This window comes from Cryptomeria japonica, chromosome 10, assembly GCF_030272615.1.
Source record: "Cryptomeria japonica chromosome 10, Sugi_1.0, whole genome shotgun sequence".
Taxonomy (NCBI): domain Eukaryota; kingdom Viridiplantae; phylum Streptophyta; class Pinopsida; order Cupressales; family Cupressaceae; genus Cryptomeria; species Cryptomeria japonica.
In genome coordinates this window covers 788,872,257-788,899,891 of record NC_081414.1, presented here as the reverse complement: position 1 = coordinate 788,899,891, position 27,635 = coordinate 788,872,257, and the positions used below count along the sequence as shown (strand labels likewise).

General features: G+C 33.9%; 1 protein-coding gene across 1 annotated transcript in view; it reads left to right on the top strand.

Annotated features, from left to right (window-relative positions):
* LOC131859257 (UPF0481 protein At3g47200-like) overlaps nucleotides 1-26,422 on the top strand; it is a 30,565-nt gene extending 4,143 nt beyond the window's left edge. Inside the window, exon 2 of the mRNA XM_059212849.1 lies at nucleotides 26,306-26,422. Within this exon, the coding sequence (XP_059068832.1) occupies nucleotides 26,306-26,422 (117 nt within the window). The remainder of the gene's footprint in view (nucleotides 1-26,305) is intronic.
* The last annotated feature ends 1,213 nt before the right edge of the window (nucleotides 26,423-27,635 follow it).

Genomic DNA, 27,635 nt, shown 5'->3' with positions numbered 1-27,635 from the left:
AACTAGGAGAGGTATTTATTCTGCTTCTTGAACCATTGTAAGGGTTGATTTCATGGATTTATGAAGCATTTTACAAGTTTGCACTAGTTTTACTTGGTTTTTCTTTAGTTTTTAACTCCATGTGAACAACAGTCCATACACCTGCTGTACTTGGCCATACTATTCTTGCATTTTTATATTCTATTATGTTTTCTTAATCTTTTCCCTTTGGTGGCATCTAATTTCACCAATTTTTGAGTTTGTAGTAAAATTAGTTTGTTTTGATAGTTTCACTGCCTTGTCTAGGAAATTGGCAAGGATGCTTGACCAACTTGGCTTCTTGAAGTCCTAAAATGTTCATGGCTTCCCAAGAACTAGTTGGTGAACTTGTAAATTATGTAAATACATGTTTTTCTTTCAAGAATGCAGGTGCAAGGAGTTTTGTGGCCATGGAGCCCTAGGCAAGTGTGCCATTTGGCTAGGGTCTTGTAAAGGTTTGATGCTTTGCTCTTCCATAGCAAATGCATTCTTTAGGTGGACAGACTTGTCTTGTTGTTCAAGATTGTAAGTGAAAGATAAGAGGATTTTTAAACCAAGAGAAGGAAGGTTGCATTTTCAGTTTGTGCAAATTGTAAACAAAAACAGTGAGTCACTATTTTTGGTATTAGTTTTCCCTTCATTTGTTTTCTCTCCACCATTTATTGGTGTGTGTAAAACCTTCCAACTTCTTTGTTTGTTTGCAAAAAAGAGTAAGGAAAGGTGTTTAACCCTGCCCATGGGTTTGGGTTGCTAAGATCAAGCAATGATCCCTTTAGGCAAAGTGTAATGCCCAGCAGGCTGTCATAGTCATTTATGACTGATTTTTGCATTGTAAATGAATGGTTTATTGTAATCTTCCTCTTACAAATAGAAGGTTTGAAGAACAAAAAGCAACCAAGGATAGGGCATTGATAGGAAGCACCAATCAGACCTTTTAAAAGGTGTTTTAATAGTGGTTAAGTGAAATTTCAAAAGGAAAAAATAAGTGAAAGGGCAAAAGTGCAGTGACAGTTAGTTTTGACAGTGAATGATCCATTATTTGTAATTGCCTAATGCTTGTGTGCAAGGCTCATATAAATCTCTTTTGTCTCTAAATGGTAGACATGTTTACATGTTTGAATGTAATAGGTTCTTTGCAAATGATGTGTTTGTAAGAGGCAATAATGGAAAAGTTGTCAATTGTTGCACTCTCCTTATGTGCATTTTGTAAAATCTTGTTCTCCAATCTTTGAAGTGTAAATCTTCTTTATTGTGGCCTAATTAGTCAGTAGCATGATATAACTAAGGTTTCTTGCTTCATGTTGGAGGTCTTTAGCTTGAAGATTGATTTTCACCATCAAAACCCTACCAAACCCTCCTTTTTCACCCATTTTTGGAATAGTCACGGAGAAGGCCTGAGAGACCCCGAGACTTTGAAAATATTTAAGAAATCCCAAAAGGGTATCCGAATATCAACTTCTTTTTGTCTGGAAGTCCATCGCTTGAGCAGGGTGAGCACAAAACCCCAAAAGGAGGGCTAATTCCTAGTAGCCTGTTTTAGGCCTAAAACTAGGTTTTTGTCAAATCAGGTAAGCCAAAGAAGGTTGCAAGGCATGAAACCCAACAAGTCAAGTTGAAATAGGTTGTCCTAACATGAATTCACATATATTTGGTGAGTTTGGCTTCATAAGTCGGTTTTGCAGCACTTGAAAGGATGACAACAACTATGGAGTTGAAACCTTTGAGTAGCCAAGGAGAGTTTGTCATAGGGAGGTGGAACAAGGTGAGTTGTTAGATTGCCTTTGAGCTATTTTGCAGTCTGTCCTTGGTGACTACACCTTGAAAACAGTAAGGATCTATCACTTAGCAAACATACTAGCCACTTGGCAACCACCTAGCACTACCTCCCTATCATAGTGGTATCAGAGCATAGTTACACTTGGGAAGAAGTAGAAATTTGGCAACCATGGTGACAAATGCAGAACTAGCAAAGAAAGTGGAAGACCAGGAAGAAGAAAATAGGTTACTCAGAGTGAAACTAGACCTCTTAGAGTAGAAGTTGCATGAAGTAGAAGTGAAGGCAGATGAAGTCAGCAATAAGATAGAAGGAATAGAAGGCAGGGGTAAGCTATTAGCTATAGAAGATGAAACCCCTATACCAAACCCTGTGATAGAGAATGAACCCTTTTTGAAAGCCTTGAAGGCTATGAGTGGGAGAACACTAGAAGGAGTCCCACTATTCAGTGGCAAAATGGACCCAGAAGTGGTCATGGAGTGGATTGAGGGGCTTGAGAACCATTTTTAATGTGATGGTGTGATAGAGGCCCAGAAAGTGAAGGTGGCTAAATCCAGGTTGAGGGGAGCTTCTTTAACATGGTGGAAGTTCATTCAGGATGAACGTGAGAAAGAGGGCAAAAAGCCCATAGCAACTTGGAAGGGAATGTTGTCCAAGATCAGAGAGACTTACATTCCAGAGGACTATGAAATATAGCTCCATAGGAAAAGGCAAAACCTTAGGCAAAAAGAGTTAGATGTCAGCACCTACATCAAGGAGTTTCAGAAGCTATGCCTTAGGTCAAAGATCCAAGAGGATCAAAATGTCAAGGTTGCTAGGTATCTCAATGGCTTGAGATGGAACATACAGGAAGGGTTAAGTTTGTTGTGCCCTACAACAGTCTAGAAGTGTTATCAACTTGCACTCAAGGTAGAGGAAAGGAGTAGGAAGAAGCAAGAGTAGTATAATAGAGGTAGAGGAAGAAGTAGAGATAGTTGAGGCCATCGAGGCAGTTTTGGGGGAAGACACATAGATCAAAGGTCCCAAGGGGAATCTAAGCTTATAGATCAAAGCGGAGATTCTCAGAGCAAGCCCAATTATAGGGGAAGGGGACCAAGCAACCCAGGAAGGGGTAGGTCTAGTGGCCCAGGTAGAGGGTCTTACTTCTCTACAATGAAATGCTACAACTGTCAGAAATTGGGTCATCCTACTTATAGGTGTCCAGAAAAGCCCAATTCTTCCCATGGAGCTGAAAAGAGAGTGAATTATGTTCAAGAGGAAGGAAGTAGTACAAGAACTCCAGCAATGCACCTAGCACCCGAAGATGGTGAGAGTCTGATGATGAGGAGAGTATTGATGCAAGAACCTCATAAGTGTGAAGTGTCTCATAGAAGAGCATTGTTCAAGACAAAGTGCAAAATCTTGGGCAAGGTATGTAAGGTGGTTATAGATTCAGGTTCCATGGATAACATTATCTCAGAGGAGGCAGTTAGCAAATTGAACCTACCTAGAATGAAGCACAGTGAACCCTACAAGGTAACCTGGTTAAACAAGGGGCAACATGTCCTAGTGAATGAACAAGCATGGGTAGACTTCAACATAGGTGAATACAAGGATAGGATACTATGTGACATCCTTCCCATGGATGCTTGCCATCTACTATTAGGTAGACCTTGGCAATTTGACTGAAGGGCAAACCATGATGGTGAAAAAAACACATATTCCTTTCAAAAGAATGGCATTGTCTACAAAATTCAGTCCCTTAGTGAAGAGATAGAGAACAACAAACTAGAGGCACCTAAAGTGTTATTAGTCAATGAAAAAGAGTTCATCCAAACCATGAAAGAGGGAGATGGGATTGGTTATGCACTTGTAGTTAAACCTAAGGAGGAGAAGAAAGAAAAACAAGTTGAGATCCCACAAGAAGTGTAGCAAATTCTTGATAACTTTAAGGGCATCATCAGTGATGGACAACTAGCAACATTACCTCCTCCTAGAGCCATTAGTCATCAAATTGACTTTATACTAGGAGCTTCTTTGCCAAACAAAGCAGCATACAAGATGACTCCTGAACATAACAAAGAGGTAGCTAGACAGGTTCAAGAGTTATTGGATCAAGGATTAATAAGAAAGAGTATAAGTCCTTGTGCCATACCCATTGTGTTAGCACCTAAGAAAGGGGGCACATGGAGACTATGCAAAGACTCCAAAGCTATCAACAAAATCACAATAAGGTACAGGTTCCCTATTCCTAGGATAGAAGATTTGATGGATTGTTTAGGGGGTGCGAGGTATTTCTCCAAAATAGACTTAAAAAGTGGTTACCATCAAATAAGAATAAAAGAGGGTGATGAGTGGAAAACTGCTTTCAAAACAAATGAGGGTCTTTATGAATGGTTGGTTATGCCTTTTGGACTCTCTAATGCTCCCAGTACCTTTATGAGGTTAATGAATGAAGTATTGTAGGATTTTCTCAGTAAGTTTGTGGTAGTCTACTTAGATGATATTCTCATTTTTAGTAAGACTAAAGAGGAGCATTTGAAACACTTAGCAATTGTTTTGCAAAGACTATCTGATGAGCAGTTAACCATAAATCTTGAGAAATGTGATTTTATGCAGCAAGAGCTAGTCTATCTTGGTTTTGTTGTGTCCAGTGGAGATCTTAAGATGGATCAATCTAAAGTTTCAGCCATAACAAGTTGGGCAACCCCACAATCAGCTAGTGAAGTTAGGAGTTTTAATGGTCTAGCCCAATTTTACAGAAAGTTTATCAGAGGTTTCAGTCAGATTTGTGCACCCATGTTAGATACAATAAAAGGTGGTCATAAGGTCAATTTTTAGTGGACAGAAGCAGCTAATAAGGGGTTTGAGTTACTCAAAACTAGAGTTGCTACACAGCCAGTGTTAATCCTTCCTAGCTTTGATAAGCTCTTTACTATAGAATGTGATGCCAGTCATCTTGCAGTAGGTGCAGTCTTGAGTCAGGATAATAGACCAATTGCTTTCTTTAGTGAAAAACTGAATGATGCAAAGAAAAAGTATTCATCTTATGATTTAGAGTTATATGCATTGGTGCAGGCACTCAGGAAGTGGAGGCATTACTTGCTTCCTAAAGAATTTGTTGTGTATACAAACAACCAGGCAGTCAGTTTCTTGAATTCTCAGGATAAACTCAACCATAGGCATGTGAAATGGGTAGAGTACCTACAAGCATATACCTTTACTCTTAAGCACAAGAAAGGCCAATGTAACAAAGTAGCTGATGCTTTAAGTAGGAGATTGTTGACTATTCAGGAGATCCAAGTTAAGAGTATTGGTATTGATTGCTTTCAAGATTTATATCCTAATGATGATGATTTTGTTGCTGCTTATAAATTTTGTCTTGTTTTTGAGAATCATTTCCATAGTGAGTATGCTGCTATACATTGCAGAATGGTTTGTTATTTAGGGGAGGACAGCTATGTGTTCCTAAAGGTTCCATGAGAGAAAATTTCATCCAAGAGAAACACAATGGGTATTTGAGTGGCCATTTTGGTCTCAATAAGACCTTAGAGTTGGTTCAACACTTTTATTACTGGCCTAAGATGCAGAGAGATGTCCGGAGGTATGTGGAACAGTGCATGGTCTGTCAGAAGGCCAAAGGTAATAGCACTAATGCTAGTTTATATCAGCCACTTCCCATTCCTTCTAGGCAATGGGAGTGCATCAATATGGATTTTGTTGTAGGTTTACCAAAGACAAAAATAGGACATGATAGTATCTTTGTGGTTGTTGACAGATTTAGTAAAATGGCTCACTTTATACCTTGCAAAACTACTTATGATGCTAGTCATATTGCTTTCCTTTTCTTTAAAGAAGTTGTTAGAATACATGGTTTGCCATCTAGCATTGTATCAGATAGAGATGTTAAGTTTTTGGGTCATTTTTGGAAGACTTTGTGGAAGAAATTGGGTACTAACTTGTCTTTTGGCTTAGCTTACCATCCACAGACAGATGGCCAAACAGAAGCGGTGAATAGAACATTGGGTAATCTACTCAGATGTCTCACCAAGAAGTATGGACAAAGTTGGGATCAGCTCATCCCACAGGCAGAGTCTTCCTACAATGACAGTGTAAAAAGATCCACTAGTAAGAGTCCATTTCAGATTGTTTATGGTATGCATCCAAGAGGTGTTTTTGAGTTACATGATGTGACTAACTTGCAACATGTTAGTGGGACATCAGAAGATATGACACAATCTCTAAAAGAGATACATGAACAGGTTAAGCAGTCTTTGCAGGACACCACAATGAGAGTCAAGGCAAGGGTGGATGCTTCAAAGAGGGATGTCCAATTCTCAGTTGGAAATTTTGTGATGGTGCATCTCAACAAGTCTATATTGCAAAAGGGAGTTCCTACCAAGTTACAGATGAGAAGAATTGGACCTTGTAGGATTTTGGCTAAGTATGGTCCAAATGCTTATAAAATTGATTTACCTAGTGATCTTTCCTTGTCTCCTATCTTTAATGTTGTAGATTTGGTACCTTTCAAGGGGTACCCTCCAGAAGAGACTCAGAGAGCATCAAACATTTCTCATTCCCTTTCTGATGTATCTATACCCTCTTCTTCTTCTCCCATTCCTGAACAGGTACTTGATTTTAGAATCATCAAAAAGACTAGAAAGCATGACTACCTTGAACATTTGATCAAGTGGAAAGATCAACCAACTTCTGAAGCCACTTAGATACCTGAAAGTGACTTCAACAAGGCTGGTATTCCTCTCTCTTTTCTGCCCAAAGGAGTCACATGACTTCTTTGTCACCGAGGGAATATGGTGCAGGAGCACCTAGCTTCATTTTCAGCTTCATTTTCATCACAGGTTTGATTTTTGTTAGTTTTGAGTTGGAAAGTTTGTCTAAGTTGTTTGGATGAGTTTTGAACTCATTGTGTGGTCATGTTTCCTGTTTTTATCTTTTTGCCCAAAATTGCTAGTTTTGGAGTTGCCTGGCAAAATGTTGTAAAAAGTGAGTTTTTGATGTGTTTTTATTTTGAAAAGGTTTAAGATATGTTTTATGCTTTGTTTTTAGGTGTGAGAAGTGTTTTTAGGTGATTTTTTGTCTTGGAGGTCAACCTTGCATTTTCTAGGCACCAAAAGTTGTCATTTAGGCATCAAAATGTCAATTTTAAGTGCTCTTGGACATGTACCTATCCATACAGGAGGCTAACTAATAGGGAGAGGTATTTATTCTCCTGCTTGAACCATTGTAAGGGTTGATTTTGTGGATTTATGAAGCATTTTACAAGTTTGCACTAGTTTTACTTGGTTTTTCTTTAGTTTTTAACTCCATGTGAACAACATTCCGTACACCTGCTGTACTTGGCCATACTATTCTTTTATTTTTAGATTCTATTATTTTTTCTTAAGCTTTTCCCTTTGGTGGCATCTAATTTCATCAAGTTTTGAGTTTGTAGCAAAATTAGTTTGTTTTGAAAATTTCACTGCCTTGTCTAGGAAATTAGCAAGGATGCTTGACCAACTTGGCTTCTTGAAGTTCTAAAATGTTCATGGCTTCCCATGAACTAGTTGGTCAACTTGTAAATTATGTAAATACATGTTTTTCTTTCAAGAATGTAGGTGCAAGGAGTTTTGTGGCCATGGAGCCCTAAGCAAGTGTGTCATTTGGCTAGGGTCTTGTAAAGGTTTGATGCTTTGCTCTCCCATAGCAAATGCATTCTTCAAGTGGATAGACTTGTTTTGTTGTCCAATATTGTAAGTGAAAACTAAGAGTCTTTCTAAGCCAAGAGAAGGAAGGTTGCATTTTCAATTTGTGCAAATTGTAAACAAAAACAGTGAGTCACTGTTTTAGGATTAGTTTTCCCTTCATTTGTTTGCTCTCCACCATTTATTGGTGTGTGTAAAACCATGCAACTTCTTTGTTTGTTTGGAAACAAGAGTAAGGAAAGGTGTTTGACCTTTCCCATGGGTTTGTGTTGCCAAGATCTAGGAATGATCCCTTTGGGCAAAGTGTAACGCCGAGTACGCTGTCACAATCATTTATGACTGATTTTTGCATTGTAAATGAATTGTTTATTGTAATCTTCCTCTTCCAAATAGCAAGTTTGAAGAGAAACAAGAAACCAAGGATAGGGAATTGAAAGGAAGCACCAATAAAACCTTTTAAAAGGTTTTTTAATAGTGGTTAAGTGTAGTTTCAAAAGGAAAAAACTAGTGAAAGGGCAAAAGTGCAGTGATAGTTAGTTTTGACAGTGAATGATCCATTATTTGTAATTGCCTAATGCTTGTGTGTAGGGCTAATATGAATCTCTTTTTCCTCTAAATGGTAGACATGTTTACATGTTTGAATGTAATTGGTTCTTTGCAAATGATGTGTTTGTAAGAGGCAATAATGAAAAAGTTGTCAATTGTTGCACTCTCCTTATGTGCATTTTGTAAAAACTTGATCTCCAATCTTTCAAGTGTAAATCTTCTTTATTGTGGCTTAATTAGTTAGTAGCATGATAGAACTAAGGTTTCTTGCTTCATGTTGGAGGTCTTTAGCTTGAAGATTGATTTTCACCATCAAAACCCTACCAAACCCTCCTTTTTCACCCATTTTTGGGACAGTCACGGGGAAGGCCTGAGAGACCCTGAGACTTTGAAAATATTTAAGAACTCCCAAAAGGGTGTTTTAATATCAACTTATTTTTGTCTGGAAGTCCATCACTTGAGCAAGGTGAGCACAAAACCCCAAAAGGAGGGCTAATTCCTAATAGCCCGTTTTAGGCCTAAAACTAGGTTTTTGTCAAATCTGGTAAGCCAAAGAAGGTTGCAAAGCTTGAAACCCAACAAGTCAAGTTGAAATAGGTTGTCCTAACATTAATTCACATATATCTAGTGAGTTTGGCTTCATAAGTCAGTTTTGGAGCACTTGAAAGGATGACAACAATTATGGAGTTGAAGCCTTTGAGTAGCCAAGGAGAGTTTGACATAGGGAGGGGGAACAAGGTGAGTTGTTAGATTTCCTTTGAGCTATTTTGCACTTTGTCCTTGGTGACTACACCTTGAAAACTGTAAGGATCTATCACTTAGCAAACATACTAGCCACTTGGCAACCACCTAGCACTACCTCCCTATCAGATTATATGTTCTATAACAACTTGAGAATTTTGTATTATTGCACAATAGATTGGAGATGATTCTTGGCTTCTATTAATGATCAATTTTTATACCGAAAAGATAAATTGGTTTGGGAATATAGATCTAATATCCATTGATTCATGATTTTATATTGTGTGCAATACTGAGCATAGATTATGTGTTATTGTGAATTTGTCTTCTCCATATTCAATACTATCATATCTCTTTGTCATTTTGAAAAAGAAATCAAAGCAAATGAAGCTTCCATTTCTCATGTTATTTGCATTATAACCAAAATCATTCTTACCTATCAAATAATAAAATTGTTATTTACTAGACATTGCATGGTTTATTTTCTTTTAGGTTTAAATGTTAAAACTTACTTTTATATTTTCTAGTCTCCTCCAATTATTATATATACATTGTATGCAACCAATTGGAGGAAATACATTAGGATTAAAAAAATTATATTTAAATTTCAAGAAGTAACATAGGCTTCATAGATCCTCATCATATTATTCCTAGATAGATCTAAATTGTGTTATATGATTATGCCTAAATTTAATAGAACTACAAACTTCTATTGCACAAGTAAAGTAGTTTAATATCACTTTCCATATATGTGCCTTCATGTAGTTTAAAGGCTCATTTTAATGTACTCAACATGTCTTCCAAGTAGTATGCATTAATAATAGTTTCAAGTGACCTCTAAAATAATCACTTTAAGAGCTTTCATGTATAAATTAATATTGAATTTAGGTAAATAATGAAACCAAATAGTTTGTAAAACTTATTCAATGATTTATTAGAGATCATTTCCATGAGTTATAGGTTTGTGCATAAATGTGAATTATGACGTAATTCACACACATAAATATCATGTCTAAACAAACAAATATAAACTAATTAGAGAATACATAGACTTACAAGTCATCAAAGAAACATAAAAATCAACATCCTTAAGAAATGCATTTGACAATTAAATAAAGACTAAATTTGAAAAAAATAAAACCTAAGCATTAATATAATTAGATTAATTCAATTTTAGCATTCCATTTTCTACCTATTGTTAATGGTCTTGATGTTGGATTTATAGGTCAAGGACAAAGTGTACATAGTTTGCACATGAGGTTTGAAGCTAGACAAAGTGTACATAGTTGGATTCATAGATCAAAGAAAAAGAATAAAATATAGAAGATTGATGCATTGATTGAAGAGGCTTAAATAAAATACTTTTTCAAAAAATGTCAAGCTACTTGTACTTATTTGATTGATTTATTTAATTTATCAAGCATTGAAATTCTGTGATTTTACTTTGGTCAATACGAAATCACTTAATCTAGGTTTTAATTGATTGTTATTTGGTTGCATTTCTTTAGTGATCCTATATCATTTTATATAATTATATCTATATACTTCCTTGTACATTTTGGTGAAATTAACATGAAGTGAATTACCCTAGATTTATTAACAATTCATGAATTAATGCTAGTTTTAATTGCTTATTTCTTTAGTTGTATAGTTGAACTATTTATTGCATGCACACAAATTATCTAGAGAAATTTACATGTTAGACCACTTGTTTAGTTGTTAAGTTTAAATTTAATGTACATGATATTTATTCTCTAGATTAAAGCAAGAACCTCATTGCTCCTTGTAACAAGCACCCCTCGGTTGCTACTATTTTTTTATTTATTCACAGGTACCAACTTAATTGACCAAGATTCTTGTTCTATTCTTAAAAGTGTCAACTTCATAATTTCTTCAATCGTCATAGAGGTCACAACTCTATGTATTTAGTTATTCCTATACTCAAGGTGGTAAGCTCTTCAAATCAAAATCCCCATTAGACTTAGATCTAAGCCTCGAGGGTTCATTCTAGATGACCCCTCCTACATATGCCTTCGAGGGAAGTCAGAGACTTCATAGTTAACAATTGAATTTTATAGGGAGTTCATTCCCTCCTCTCATATGAGATATTTGATATCTCTTTAAACCATGACTATATAGCCCAACAATACTAAATCAATATCTATTTGCCTTCATGTAATGTGCGTACATACACAATTACACAATGGGTCATATCCTTACAAAAATTGCCACCATAGAGAGTGACTTGAGAAATTCCCATATCACATGGTGACTAGCTCATAAATATCACACACACGATGACTAGCTCTAGCTTACATGACATATATACAATGACTAGCTCTATCATACATCACATAATCATAAGTCTTAGCTTCAATATACACCTCTTGTATATAGTGACTAGCTTTAGTAAGCATCACATTTATAGGTATTAACTAGCATTTACATAGTGAGGAATAAAAATATCCATAATGGGTAGCTACCACTTACCCATAGTGAATCTCAGTTAAAAGGATTGTCGGTGCACTGCACACTACACCATGGGACAAATTATTTTTCCAAGTCTTTTGCACAAACGAGAAACTGTGAATAGGATTTGATGTATCCCATACTATACCGAGTGACTATCCTCGTCCTAACAAAGGAAGTATACCATTTTCACACAAAGATATGCCAAAAATTATACAATGAGATTGGTCGAATCATTACCTACCCATACTTCATTAGAAAAATTATCTTCCTTGCAATCCATCAGATGACTAAGCAACAAGGACATCCATTAATGGCATGCAACTAGCCCCTAGGCCTACATGCTCTTGGCAGAATTTTCCCAATACCCTAGATCAATGTGGGGTATCCCTTGCCTGCATAAAAATGTCAGTAAGCATGCACTAAATAGAAGATACAAATGACAATCTAACAACATAGTACGCTCCTTGACTAGTGTCAATCTCAAGTAGATAAGCTTATCTTATTCAAGCCATAGGATTTATTCTTAGACGATTAGCTTAGTGTCTATGTGCTAGAGGACTATAACCCTCTACCTATGCACTCATAGGATCCAAACTTTATGAATTGTCCTAAAATTCATACTTGTAATTGTCTTAGCACTATAACTGGAAGATGGGTTCCTAATTTAGAACAAAGATCATAATTGGTTGATCTAGGAGTATATACACAAAGTCTTATAGGTGTAAGATTAAATTAGAAAAATACATAAGATCACTTGGATCCAACATAATATTGTCTCTACTCAATAGATAAAAAAACTGACTATAAGGTAGTTGACCATTCACTTCCTTCAACTTGCTATTCAAAAGAAAGTCATACATACATACAAGATTTCGATTTTCCTAATTCTTTCACAATCTTCTAATGCTTATTTTGGTCTCGTCTGAAGATTACTAAAGAGGAAATCTTCACAAGTTAGGAACAACCTTGAACCTTGGAGTTATTCCCCCTAGACCCTACCCTATGGACTTGAGTTCATACAGGCATCCTTCACCCAAGGATTGCCTACATTCTTACTTCCAAAATGGATTAAAGTCACATGTAGTTCTCCTTACAAGGTTTACGAATGAACACCTACACACATGTTCCTAAGGTTTAATAATATTGTGTTTCGAGCTAGGCCTACTACTCAACACAAAATTATCTTAGTTCACACCAACTCATAGGGAAGCAGTTCCGTTTGAAATACATATAATATGTTCTATAGTAAGGTTCTTAGATTGAAGGGGCCAATATAATTATTTAACCCAATAACCAAATACCATTCTAAGATTATATAATGTCTTATTATTTAATTAGGAAAGGAAGATATAATAATATTAATTGAGCTTCCTACACCTTTTTCCACTACAATAGGCTTCTCCAATACTTAGTTGACCAATATGATTATGTCTAATAATTTTCCAACTTGATTAGTTTATTAGTCACATATACCCCAATGTAGGAGTCCATAACCATTTATATTTTTCCACAAGGGATAAAATGCAACTTCATACTCTTGTGGTAATATAGTTCCTTGACGATAAAATATTCACAATAACCTCCTATAATTTGATTATGATATTCATAGTTAACAATATCATATCAATAGATGCTACACTTTATGATTACAAATAGTTTCTCTCTCAACTCAATCTCATCAAATTAGATATTGATTTCCCTTCATTCATTTATGAGACAATCTAGTAAAAGTCCCTTAATTCATCTAATACTTTAAGTGATACTTAAAGGGTCTATATACATCATGCACTCATAGAAAAACCTACATCTTGAATTTGAAGTAAATTATCAAATGTATGAACTAGTAATATTAAGATATGATCAATATGACGTTGTCCTAATGTCATTGGAATAATTTAGCATTATATACATTACCATGCCTTCACAATACAAACTCATGCATAGTATGCCTTTAATGAGGACATACAACTTGGTTTATTCTACATTTTTATGCCCCCTTTTCCATATAACAACTTAACATAATTGCTTATGTTGCCTTCCCTTTGTCTACGTGAAAGTTGAAGTTTTTAACAAGAAATAATTTACTTGAAATGTTAATCCATAATCATGTAAGAATAGCATATTTTAGATCAATAAATTCTTTTAATAACCAATGTTCTTTACTAGGCCAACCCATATGATAAATTTTCGTGCAAATACTTTTAAATTTTACTAAAAACTCCTTTATATTCATTATCCTTCATATCATTCCTTATGATTAATGTTTTCATACATGTATGGATTGATCCTTGAATGGACCCACAATATTATCATTAATTTTAACTACATTGTATCTAAAATAATTAAGGCCCTAGCAAATTTAGAGTCTAGAATATGAAATTAAATGGATAGTTCATGAAGGTATAATAAATTCAATGAGACTATTAAATATGAAAATTAAATATCTATTTTCACGCTAATTTTAGATTTTAATTTTATAAATTAGTTTTATGATAGGATAACATTAAAAGTGTGCTCCCCAAAATCTTGATATTTTAAACTCTTTAGGAAACTTAAATTAAAAGAAATAAATATAAGGCACACATACCAAGGAATTAAATGACCATTTTGATTCCCAATTTCAATTTATCAGCAATATACAAAACTATAATGATTATGAGAATAAGGCTTATATATCTCCTTCATCATGTCAACATTAAATAGATTATCAACTATCCTTCAAATCTCATATTTCTAACAAAATACTAATTAAGTTCGGTTATGACTAGTTTATTTGATAGAAAACATAGAACATGTTGGACAAGCTATTAGTAGTCACATTAGAAAAGCTTATGTGACCAAGTAGCTTTCTTGTTTCTCTTATACTCTTCAAATATTCTTGGTCTTGCAACTCATATTATTCTCTTCACTCCTTTCAAAAGATATATGGTATTCTGCAAGATGGAGGCCCCTCTTTACACAAGATCTCTCTCTCTCTCTCTCTCTCTCTCTCTCTCTCTCTCTCTCTCTTAATTCCTTCTTAGAAGTCTATTAGCATTCTCTCTCCATTTACTGCCCCCTATTCAAACCCTCTTGTTTTATGGTCTTGATTCTATCATGAACTATTTTGGAGCTCTTATTGTAGCACAAGTAGGTACGATGTTGAGGAAGGTTGTGGAATCTGGCTTGTACTCACCAATTATTTTTTCTTGAATGTTTCTATTTCCCTTTTTTTGCAACCCTTGCAATTCACAAGGCAAAATTTCTTTGAGGCACTTCACCCAACCTAGACATGTCTCCTTTCTTGCAATGCCTTTTCATCTTACCTCCTATTCCCTCTTCACTTTACATCTTTTTTTATTTTATTCCCCCATAAAATACTACATTCTCCTCTCTTTTGTCTATCTCTTTCTTCCCTATTAGTTGACCTTGTCTCCCTCTCTCTCTCACCATTATTTGTGTCTTTATCTTCCTTGCCCATTGCATATTCGTCAAGGTTTCTAAAGCCTTTTCATCAAATACAATTTTGTTCATATCCTACAATTATTGCATTCCATGAGATGACATTTCTTTTAGATGTCGTGTCAAAAAAATTTACATGCTTTGACTATGCTCCCACATTCTGCATACAGGTCTACCAGATCAACTGCAACTACCAAATTTTTCTTATTTTCTTCTTAATTCCTTGATGGACATTCATAACTTATTCAAGACATATTCAACACTCTGATTTATTCATACTTAGAGAGGATGTGTCCATCAACTATGGGATTTAGCCTCTTTTACACCTACCAGAAATTCATTTTGCATTATGCCTAGTATCAATGCTTCTAGCACAAGCCATGAATGTGTAGAGGGGCACTATATTGCCTTAATGAAAAGGTGGAAATTTTTTTATCCATGGCATTAAATCCCTCTCTCTCCACCTACATGCCCATACCTTTGTCCTTTTGTTTTAAAAACCAAAAATTTCCTTTATTTTATTATTTATTTCTTCTCTTGTTGCTTGATCAAGAGGGATGCTACACTTCTTCAAGTAGATCATGGTAGATGCACCAATTCCACCTATGCAAATATTTAAATGGAATAATAATGATATTGAGAAGTTAAGATTTCATATGGATAATGGCACCAATATAGGGATATATAAGGACACTTGTAATTCCATAGTATAAAGAGTAGAAAAAATTAGAGATAAACTTCAAGACACAAGTGCATATTCTCTTTATAGTGTAGCTACTATTCTTTCCCATATGTGACAAGAAGTTTGTGGTGGTACTTCCCTTTCTCATATTTAGGGTTTGGTGACCAAAGAAATCATTAAATCCAATTATTTTCCATGCCATCAGAATAAACCTAAGGTGAAGGCATACTAGGTTACCAAATGTGTAAATAGTCTATAGTTGCTTAGATCTACCCTTGATTTTTTGTATGCCATGGTCATTATCGAAATAATGATCAAATTTCCTTATATTTTGCACAATATTTTTATGAATAAAGGTTCATTTGGGCTAAAAATTTAACTATTGTGACCTTATAGGACATCTTGGTCAAAGACATGGTAGGGTTGTTGATAGGGACCATTATCATCAAGTAGATCATGTAGCCCAATATATAAGGAATTGTTTGGTGAGAGGTTGTTTGCTATATCTTCAACCCTTACCCACTTAGCAAACTAGGTTTTCATTACTTCCCAAAGGGAAGAAACTAGAAGTGTCAATGATATTGTAGTTGTAGCCACTGGGATAACTAGTGTTTATGTGGGTAGTATTTGATAAGAAATCCATGATTGAGACCTTGATTAACAACATAGTGCAATAGTACTTATCTTGATCCTTATGCTATGGATGACATCCCTACACCAAAAATGTTGGACATTCTTACAAGAGATATGGCATAGAGTAATTTGACATGTTTGGTTGAGGACCTATTTGAGGCATATGCCTTTATTTTATTAGAGATTGGGATTTCTATCGATAGGTTTAGAGGTCATCTAGCTACATCACTTCATCTGCATTAAGTATCACAACATTCTCATCATCATAGGCCCAACACTAGTGCACATCAAGATCCATTTATGGATCATTCGGTCATTATAGAGGTAGATGCACAAGCTACTCTTCCTTAAGTGAGTGCTAGACATCATTATATGTCCGGGGGCTTACATTCAGTTGACTTGGACAAGATGTAGTCTATAGTTCATAAAGATTTATTTTATGGGTCGATATATTTTTGTTTATTAATGGCATTTTTATCCAAATTTCCAAATATTTCACAAAGTCCTTTTATGCAATTTACTTGACCAATTACTTTATTATCATCTAATTTATCACATAAGATAGATTCTACAAATTATCTTACTCATTTAGGAGGCATATTTTGAACACCATCACTTTCTTCTCTTTTCCTTTAAAACACTTGATAGTAGAAATCCATTTCAATATGATACCGACAACAATAAGTTTCACAATATTTGTTTATTTTTACATAATATGGTTTTAACCTTTCAAACATTGTTTTCTCAGTCTTTATATGAGGATTCAAATTATGAAATTTCACATACATCTCATTTTTTGTTATATCAAGCCAATTTTTTAATGATGTTCATAATCATTAGGTCTAATCCTATATCTGATAACATCTCTATGATTTGATGATGGGTGGGTATGATCATTCCAAAAAGTTGAGTTCAAGTTCCTAACAACATCTTCAATCATGTCAAAATGGGGAGCTCCACACCTAATTGCCCAATTTCCTTATGAATTATCATCCATACCCTTCTCCTTTTCACTTATTTTGTTAGTGTCTTTCTACTAAAAATAGTTTAAATTTAAGGTAAAAATATTTTCCATTTTCACTATATTTTTTAATTAAAATAGATGTCAACATCACTCTTCTTTAAATGAACTTCTCTTTTAATCGATAGCCTTTCCCAACCTAGAATCTAAACCTTTTTTAACATTTTTAACAATATCATTTTTTAGGGGTGAAGCTTTCCTCTTTTTTAATGTTGAATCTACACCCAACTATTATAATGTCTCTTTGAACTCTTTACAAAGAAGTAAAATTGATAATAGTTGGGCTTGTTCAAATGTATTAGGATTATTGAAATGAGCATTGATCATTTCCTTTATAGGTTTATTCATTGACCTCATACTACTTTATCTAGGTTCTTCAACATAAGATTTCTATTTATCCATATCCATTTCAACTAAATGATCTAAATTCCTATAGTAATTTTTTTTTCTTCACCTCTTTAGCTAGATTCATATGCTCAATTTTTGTGGTAGAAAGAAGCAACACAAACTCTTTTCCAACATCAACATCAACCTCACTTGTTTTAGTATCTAAATTAAGCTCCACTTGTACTTTTGTTTCTATATGTTCATCCCCTGCACACAAAATTAATGCTTGCACATATATTTAAGAGAAAAAATCACAAGAAAAAAACATATCACTCATGTAGAAAATTGTACCAATTTAACCAATACCATTTTTCTCCCATTACATCAATTGTATAGAATCAAAGAACTTACCATTACATCATGATTTACCACATTTTAACTCAACTAAAATCTCTTAAAGAGCTATATATACATGTGGCATAGACTATTCACATGTTCATAAAAACCAAGATCCAGCCATCCTCTAGTAATAGAAAAAAATTATCAAAGAACTCTCACTCCTTTCATGGTCCAAAAATTAAGAGCTCCCCATGGCACTAATATCCATCACAAGTGAAAACCCCACATCATTAACAAATTTTGACCCAACACAAAATGAATTTTATTTAAACATGACCCATGACCATCACATGATAAAATATCTTAATAAAAATTCACCATGCATGAAGTCCTAATATACACATGATTAAGTCCTAATGCACATGTGATTAAATAATACACATTATGTCCAACAAATTTGAACCCAGTAAATAATAATATATGCTCACATTTTTAACTAGTACAAGTATGAAACTTATGGTTGAATAATAAAATATAATCTACTTAATGTGCAAACCTATGAAGTCATAATACACAATCAATTGAAACAAATTATATAAATGACAAGTTATTCAAATGATGCCCAAAACATTCACCTAGTAAATAATAACTTATTGAACATGTTCAACTAGTCCTAAGAGATATAGGTAGTTCAACATATAGTTCAATTTATTGTGCAAACTTATGAAGTCCTAATGCACATGATTGAAATTGATATACATAAACTACAAGTTTAAATGATGTGCAGCAAATTTGAGCCTAGTAAATAATGATATTTGGTCACATGTTCAACTAGTGCAAGTATGAAACTTATGATTAAATAATACAAGTATGATATACTTAATGTGAAAACCTATGAGGTCCTAATACACATTCAATTGAAATAAATATAAATTACAAGTTGTTCAAATGATGTCCAACAAATTTACCTAGTAAATAATAATATATGGTGAAGAACATGTTCAACTAGTAGGAGATATTAGCAACAACATATATAGTTCAACTCAATGTGAAAACTTATAAAGTCCCAATACCCATGATTGAAAGAAATATATTTATTAGAAGTTGAAATGATGTCAAACAAATTCACCTAGTAAATAATAATATATAGTAACATGTTCAACTAGTAGGAGATATTGTTGATAGCAAATAGTTGAACAACTTAATATGAAAACTTATGAACTTCTCCTAATACACATGATTGAAAGAAATAGATTTATTAGTGTTGTTATAATTAAGGCATTTTACCTTGTTTTATTATTTAATAGGTCCTAATTACACTTTACTCAAGCTCACTTAGGAAATCTCATATAGGAGTAGTTGGAGCATTTCCACTTTAGGTGGACTTATTATGTTATTAGTGTATCATATCCACTTATAGTGTCCATGCACTTTTTCACCTTTAGTGGGTGATCCATATTTTGTGGTATTATCACACTCTCTCTCTTTTCACTTTAGGTTGGATGATATCTTTTAACTCCCTTATCATGTCATGAGACAACAAAACTTGTCACTATCTCATTCACTAACCTTGGCCATATATACAAGTGAGTCTCCTATGTACATTAGTCTTTCTTATTGCATCATTGATAAAAATACAATTTGTTCGTGTCTCTATTGTTATATCTTGTTATTGTGCCATTCAATAGGCCTCTAGATCTTGGGTGGTTATCTCAATAACCAATTCTTACATGGTATCCAAGCCTAAGGGTGACTTTGATAGTCATTTTATTTTGTAGAGATCTTGGTGCATTTGAAGGTTGGCATATTAAAAGATTTGTGGTTTTATGCATTTCTAGAGCATCCTAGGACAAATCCGACTCCACCATTACATCTAGAAGACTATTTCCATGAACCTTGACTACAAATACAACTATATTCTAGATGAAATTATTTCAAAAGAAAAAAAATTAGCTAGAGGGCCATCACAACCCGTCCCCAACAAGAAATTACAAAAAATTTCCTTTTTCTATTACTATTTTAGTTTTCTACATTTTTCTTTTCTATTTGGTAATTTCTATTTGTTCAATATGAAATATATTGTTTGGGAAAAATTATTTGGCAATTTTTTTTTATCTTGAAGAAAAATTATTATAGGATCTGGTGATATATTTTTGCCTATTCTCAGTAGTTGAGCTATGTTTTGTGATTTGTGGGTTAGATCTGGACTCTTCCAACTATAGAAGCATTTAGTTATATTCATGGGCCTGTGTTTTATCCATTCCTTTGCAAATAATATGCATATTATACTTTAGAAATCGATTCATCCTTGGCTAGTCTTTTGTGGTGGAGCAGGTTGCAATCTAATTTTTCGATAGACTTAAATATGTACTTTGCATAGTACAATTGCAAAGTCTCAAGTTCATCCTTGTTTGGTAGATCTTATCTGATCGACATATTTGTTATGGGTTTAGAGCAGCCAATTTTTCACTACTGGAATGGTGGTTACTTTGGCCCTCATATTTGGTTCCACTCTTTGGGAACTTCCTTTATTGCTTGGTGAGTGGTTACTTTGTAAGGGTCATGTTGTTCATAAGTTTATTTGTTTGGTTCATTCTCTCACAATTGTGGTTGGTAGGGATCAACATATTTGTAATCAGTAGGTTTCAACTTGTTGAGCAAGGGATTTCATTTGATCACCAGTTCAATCATTCCACATTGATGCATATTGAATTTGTTGTATAAGCATATAGATGGTATCTCCTAATTAGCCAAGTCTCTTCATTCTTGAGTGGTCACTACCTATTTTATAGATATTGGCTCCCATGTATGGGGTGGGCTCTTTGATTGAGTGAATTGAGGGGTGTCTTGTGTAATTGCGTTTCTCTTTCTGTCCTTATGCTCTTTTGACTTTTAGGTATGGTTACTCCTAAATTTCCACTTCTAACTCCACATAATCATGCTACTTAGAAAATACATGCATGGAGTAAGCTCATTCCAAAAAGATTAACTCATTAACATTTATAGAACGATTTTAGAACCATCAGATGCTAATTTAAAAATGGATTGGCTCATTTAAAGTATAATTCATCTTGGAACATTAAGGAAATATGTATCAACTGATCTTATCTTTCATATTGATATGTATAAAATAGTTAAGAATTCTTAGGACACACTTGCTCAATTTATGGAAAAATTGATGTGATTAGGGGTAACAAGATTTATAATGATCTCATAAATTTGGATCCTAAATATTTTAATCTAATCCAAGATTATGTCACTAAGGAAAATGAGCTAAGAGCACAACTCAAGGATTTTGTCATTGAGAAGATGGATGCATAGTTGGTCTTCAACTTGTTGGGGAAACTTCCTTCCGAATATGCAACTTTTGTTTCTAGTTTCCACACTCATTATTTGACAATGGGGTGTTTGTATACTACACCATCCTTCAATTCATTCATTGAGATGTCAATGCTTCAACAAGAAAAGTTGAATAAAATGGTATTCTCAAGTCATCCAAGTCACATGCTTTGGTGGATAATTATGAGAAAGGTTACAATAAGTAGTAGAGTCAAGCAAATCTAAAGTCATAGAAGGATATAGCACAATCTTCCTCACCTCAACAAAAGGATTCTACATCCTGTCATAGGTGGAAGTCATATAAGAAGGAGAAGCTTACTTGTGCATATTGCAAGAAGTTAGGACATGATGAACACCATTGTTACAAGAAGGATATTGATGAATTGAAGAATCTTCTTTGATAAGAATAGATTTAGTTTGCCTTCTAGAATGTTTACTTTACCTTCTTCTTCAAAACAAGCAACCTTTAATAACATAAAGAGTCACACTTTTGAAACAAGTAAAGTACAAGCTCTTTGTGCTACTACAGATTTAGGGAGATGGCTTCTAGATTCAGGAGCTTCTTATCATATGGAATCTTAAGTATTCTATTATATCTTCATTTGAGTCTTGCAACATGCCACCAATTTTGATGGGAAATCATACACATGAAATTAATGAGGAAGGGATCTATTGATATTAGGGATGAAACCTTCAATGATGTGTTGCATGTACCTCACTTGACAAACAATCTTATTTTCATCTATCAAATTACTTATGCTGTAGCAACAAAGAGTATGGAGTTCACTCTTAATTCAATTATCATTAGAGACTTTGAGGGTAAATCTATCATTGCTAATGGGGCGGTGGATCATGCATCTTGATTGTACTCCTTTTTAGACTATTACTATTGACGAGTTTGATTCTTTTGATGATGATCACACTTCTTGTGTGGATTTATATATCAAAGAGAACTTTGGTTACTTAAACTTGGATGTTCTCACATGTGATTTAATTCTTTATCCTTGGATTTCATCTCTTCTTATTGATATCACATCTATTGTTGCTCCTAATGATTCTTGTGTTGCTACAATTTTGGCTTCTTATGATTTAATGAAATAGGATATAAATTATCCTCTAGATACAGTTCCTTTGGATGATTACTTAAAAGAAATTGCAACTTTGTTTTTGGAGTCCTACATTGCATATTTGGGAGACATCATTGATTATATTCATCTTCTTTTTGTTGGAGATGATCCTTCCTCAATTTTTGCAAGGGAGCACATTGACCCTCTTGTTCAATCTCTACATGATCATTCTCTCAAGTTTGATGTGATTATGGATACTTATGTAAATCATTTAGAGGAGACACTTGAGTCTTTGGATCATTTTCTACATTCATCTTCACTATATTTTGGATTGTCTTTTTTAGCAGTGTAGCCTAGTACACTTGATTTGGGGGGAACAACTTTTAACATTGACATGGAGACTCATGAATAGCTTTCAGAGACTCCATACATTTTGAGATTTCTTCATCCATATTATTTTTAGGATTGGGGAGACTTAAGTAATACACCTTTGGTTTTGTTTCTTCCTAAGGGTAGGAATGTTGTTCAACCCTTGTGGAGTATCTTCTACATCTAGTTTGGAGCATCTACCATTTGTGCATTTTTAATACTGAGGGGTGGTTACTTGGTCTCTCTTCTTCTCTCTGATGGGGGGACTTTTTCCTCACATGGGGTTTTGTCCTTCTCATTCTTCCTTAAGATTTGTTTTGTGCTCTCATCTCTCTTTTTTGGGGGTGGGGAGTTTTATACCCACTGGGTTTTCTCCCTTTTCCCCTTTGTGAGAGATTGCATTGCATTTGTACATGGGTGTCTCACATGGCCTAGTTGTCGAGACCCATCTTGTATTGTTAGTCTTCATTCCCCTAAGTTGCACTTAAGGGGGGTTGTTGGTGTAATTAAGGCATTTTACCTTGGTTTATTGTTTCCTAGGTCCTAATTATAGTTTACTTAAGCTTACTTAGGGAGTTGCATAGGAGTTTTTGGAGCATTTTCTTTAGGTAGATTTATCATGTTATTTGTGTATCATATTTACTTATATAGTGGATGCACTTTCCAACATTTTATGGTATTATCACACTATCACTTTTCCACTCTAGGTAAGATGATATCTTTTTACTCCCTTATCATGTCATGAGACAACAACACTTGTCAATGTCTTATTTAGTCACCATGGATTTATATACGAGGGAGTCTCCTATATACATTAGTAGATAGCTTATTCCATATTTGATGAGAATATAGTTTGTTCTTGTGTCTATTGTTCTCTCATGTTATTGTATTATTCAATAGGCCTATAGATCTTGGGTTACTATCTCAATAGCTAGTTTTTACAATTAGAATTTGAAATGAATTGCAACAAATTCAAACCTAGTACTAGAAAACCTACCAGAATGATTAGGTTAAAGATCTTGGTGGAGATGGTATGGCCGCTGGTGATTGCAAAACCACTGGACCTAGTTCCAGAACTAGGAGCAGAAGTTGTAACAAAGGCACCTCTAGATTCTTCATGGAGGAGCTTGAGGAAATCAATAGGATTTCCATTTGAAAGAACAAAGATCTGGTGCTCTCTCTAAACTAAGAGATTTTTATTTTGTTTTGACTTGCTTTCCTGCGTTTCCTTTGTTTTTGTCTCTGCTCGGGGTTGTTCCCCTGTTTTGCAATTGTTTCTTGACGGGTTTGTTGCTAGATGGCTATTGTAAAACATTAGGTTTCAGGTCCTTGTAAAACCCATTTATCTTTATCAAAAAAAAATTCAAACCTAGTAAATAATAATATATGGTCACATGTTCAACTAGTACAAGTATGAAACATATGTTAAAATAGTACAAGAACAATTTACTTAATGTGGAAACTTATGAAGTCCTAATATACATTCAATTGAAACAAATACAATTTACAAGTTGTTCAAATGATATCCAACAAATTCACCTAGTAAATAATAATACAAGAATAATGATTATTTTTTCTTTCTTTTTTGGGCAATGTGTGGCCTAAATTAGTCTCATTTATAGTAGTTTTTATTAACAAATTTACAATTGCATTCTAATAGTGGTTTAAGTAGAATTGGATATTATAATTCATAATTTGTAATTATATTTCCAATACTAAATTTATGTTTTATTGTCAGAATGACTATTTGATATTTGGTTCAAATTTTTTTTTTTTTTTTGAGAGTTTTGGTTTAATAGATTTACTACATTTATTTTTCTCACCTCTTTGGTTTTCTCCTTCGATTGAATGCAATAATTTGGCATCTCTCTCATAGATTGATTAAGTTTTTTAAATTATAAAGATTAACAATGAACATGCTTGTTGTCTACTTTGTTTTTTTTGGTGCAGTAAGCTTGATGCGTCTCTCAATCTTTAAATATATGTGCTAGATATTTTTTAGTGTGCTAATACCTTAGTTTCATTTTCATGTTCTTCACATGTAGCTCTTGTAGCCATGAGTTTTCCTTGGCCATGATGGTCACCCATACTTGCATGTCAGCATGAGATTGAAGTCTAAAAAGTGAGGATTTCCCTCGACTGACACTGCTTTTTGAAAACTTTAACTACAAACTAACAACAATCTATTTTCCAAATAGTTTTCAAGATGTTATGAAATAATTGAAAAGATTAATTTCAATACTTGGCATATTGAGTGAATGCCTTAAATATTAAAACTTTCAAAATTATATTCCTATTAGCTATATTTTTATATACTATGCAAGCTCATGGTTGTGTATATAGAGTTTTTTATTTGGTATTTTACTTGGGAATTTTTCTTAATATTTTATAGTATCTTTGATGTGTTTGCCTTGTAAACTGTCAAACTTTTTTAGCTTGAATATCACACGCATTTCCTTGATGTGCCTATAGAGTAATTATTATCTATTAAAACAAGCCCATCTACCCATTACAAAAAGCCCATGGGCCCAATCCATCCAAAATCCCTTCCCAATTACGTAACAAGCCTCATTAGATATAAAGAAAGCTACCAGAAGAGGCATACAATAGAAAACTATGAGAATGAAACACTAGGCAGAAGTGCACCCGCTAAAAACCTAGAAGAAGCATCAAAGTTGGGCCACCCCTATCTAAGAAGCACAACTCTCCAAACCACTGATTAGTATGATACCAATAACCAGAAGACAACTTATTATAAGAGAACCTGTCAAAACAAATATTGTGAGCAAACATAATATAATCCAAATAAGGAGAAGGGAAGGATGCTGAAGACCCCAAGGAGCCAAAATAAGACCAAGCCATAGGATAGCCCACAATAACAACCAAAACAAGAGTAGGAGGATGAGAGACCATCTCAAATACCAACCCTTCTGCAATTTCCAATTTCTCAAGGACAACCACCATCCTCCAATTTTAACAAAACCTTTCCAAATAAAACAAAGCATCTTTCCCAATGAATATCAACACCAAAGAAGTAATGGACATAAGAAAACCTTCGACCAACCCTAGATATAAACAAAACCAGCAAAGGGATCATTATGAAAACAACCAACCCCAAAACACGAAGCCTCATCGAATGAGTAATAACCAACCCCATACCATAATAAGCAAGCAACACACAAGAGGAGTGAGCAAATCATGATGAACATATAGTGAAGCATGACAAGAAGAAATCAAGAAGGTAGAAAGAAGGTAATCAAACAATGATGAAGTGATTACATTGTTTAATATTGTTTGGTTACATAAATTCATTTATAAAACCGTTTCCTTGAAACTGTTTCAAACTGTTTCTTCCTTGTATATAATCTCATCCAATATGCATTCCAACATGTGTTAAGTTAAGTTTTGTTGGAAGTATCAGTAATTTCTCTTGCATATAAGATAATGCACCAACCATGCAATAGATTATGCATGAAAGTGATTATATGTGAAGTTAATCAGTTAGTCATCATTTAACTTCCAGTTTGCCATAGTTCGTCCGTCATGCAAAACTAATTATTTCATGTAGTATTTCTTAGATCTCTTGAAGTTATTTCATTCTAGAATATTCTAAACTCCCTTATAAAATAGGGAAGATGTAAATCAATTACATAAACAATCAATAAAACATTTTTGGGTGTTGTAGCACATAATTTGTTATGTAAATGTCTATGTGTATTTTCTGTGTTTATGAATAAAAAATGGAATATGTTTTTGTGTTGTAGCATGTTATTAGTCTCTGCAATGTTTTTATCTTTGTTGTAGCAGAATATTGTTTTGTGTTTATTTTTATCTATTCTTTCATATTGGTATCAGAGCAGATACAGATCGTGGGGTTCAAAACAAGGAGTATCGCTGAAGCTCAAAGAGCAGCTGTTGGAAAAGATTGTTAATGAAGGAAGACAATGTTTGAAGTTATTTACTATTGAGTAAGCTACCATTGCAAGGGAAATCACAGTTTACGATGGTTGTTTGAGATTATCGCTAGAGAAAACAAGATATTGTTATTCAAGTTTTAAATAAATTGACAACTAGGGGAATTGTTAGAGAATTGCATTGGAGATCACTATATTTGGTGAAATTGTTGATTGTCATAGGGCAAGGATTGCTGCTCAAAGATAAGGAGTTTGCTGTTTTTTTTGTGAAAGCAAAGAAAATCGCCTAGTCAAAAATTTGGAACTACAGATCGCTGAAAGGAGATCAGTGTTTATCAAATCAGATATTGTCTAGAGTACATGAGATCTGGAGTATTCAAGATGTTGTTTAAAGAAAGGCAATTTGAAGGAGGATGAACTGGGTATAGAAAGAAGGTAAACCAAGTATAAAAAGTTAAAATTTGTTTGTTTCAATGGAAAAAATAATCAAAAGAGTGTCGAAGAAAAATATAAATCTGATTTTTGAGATACATATTTTTAAAGAAGAATTAAATTGAAGTGAAGAAAATTAAAATACAACTCCAAGCTGAAAAAATGTAAACATTCAAATGAAATTAGTGATTATAAAGAGAAAATTGAAGGTCTAGAGGAAAAGTTAAAGGGGCTGGAAGAAGAACATATTTTGCAGATGAAGGAATTGATTAAATTTGATCAGAAAAATAAAGAACTAGTAGAAAAGTTAAAAATATTTGATGAGATTAAGAAAAGGAATGAAGAACTAGAACAAAAAGTGAAGTTGATTGAAGATTTAAATAAACAGATGAAGAAATTAAAACAAGAGAATGAATGTTTAAAGACAAAGGCTCTGGTTCATGATGTTTCTTGTAGTATGGAAGATTTAAGTTTGTCATTTGATAAGTGTATTTTTACTAAAGAAGTTTATGATAAAGATTGTGAAAAAGAAAATGATAATGACAATGAAAAGAATATTGGTTTTAAAATTATGAGAAAAATGGGTTATAGAGGTAAAGGATCGAGAATGAAGGAACAAGGAATTATAGATCCAATTGAGCCAATAATGAGGCCCAAATATGAAGGTCTTGGGTATGTTGTAGGTAAAGGCGAGACATATTCCAATGTTTCAAGTATAGGCAAATTAGATCAAGGAAGGCAATGTATTCACTGCTCACATTGTAATAGGAAAGGGTATAGGAAAGAAAATTATTGGGATTTACATCCTTGTACCTTATGTGGGTCAAGAAATCATTGTG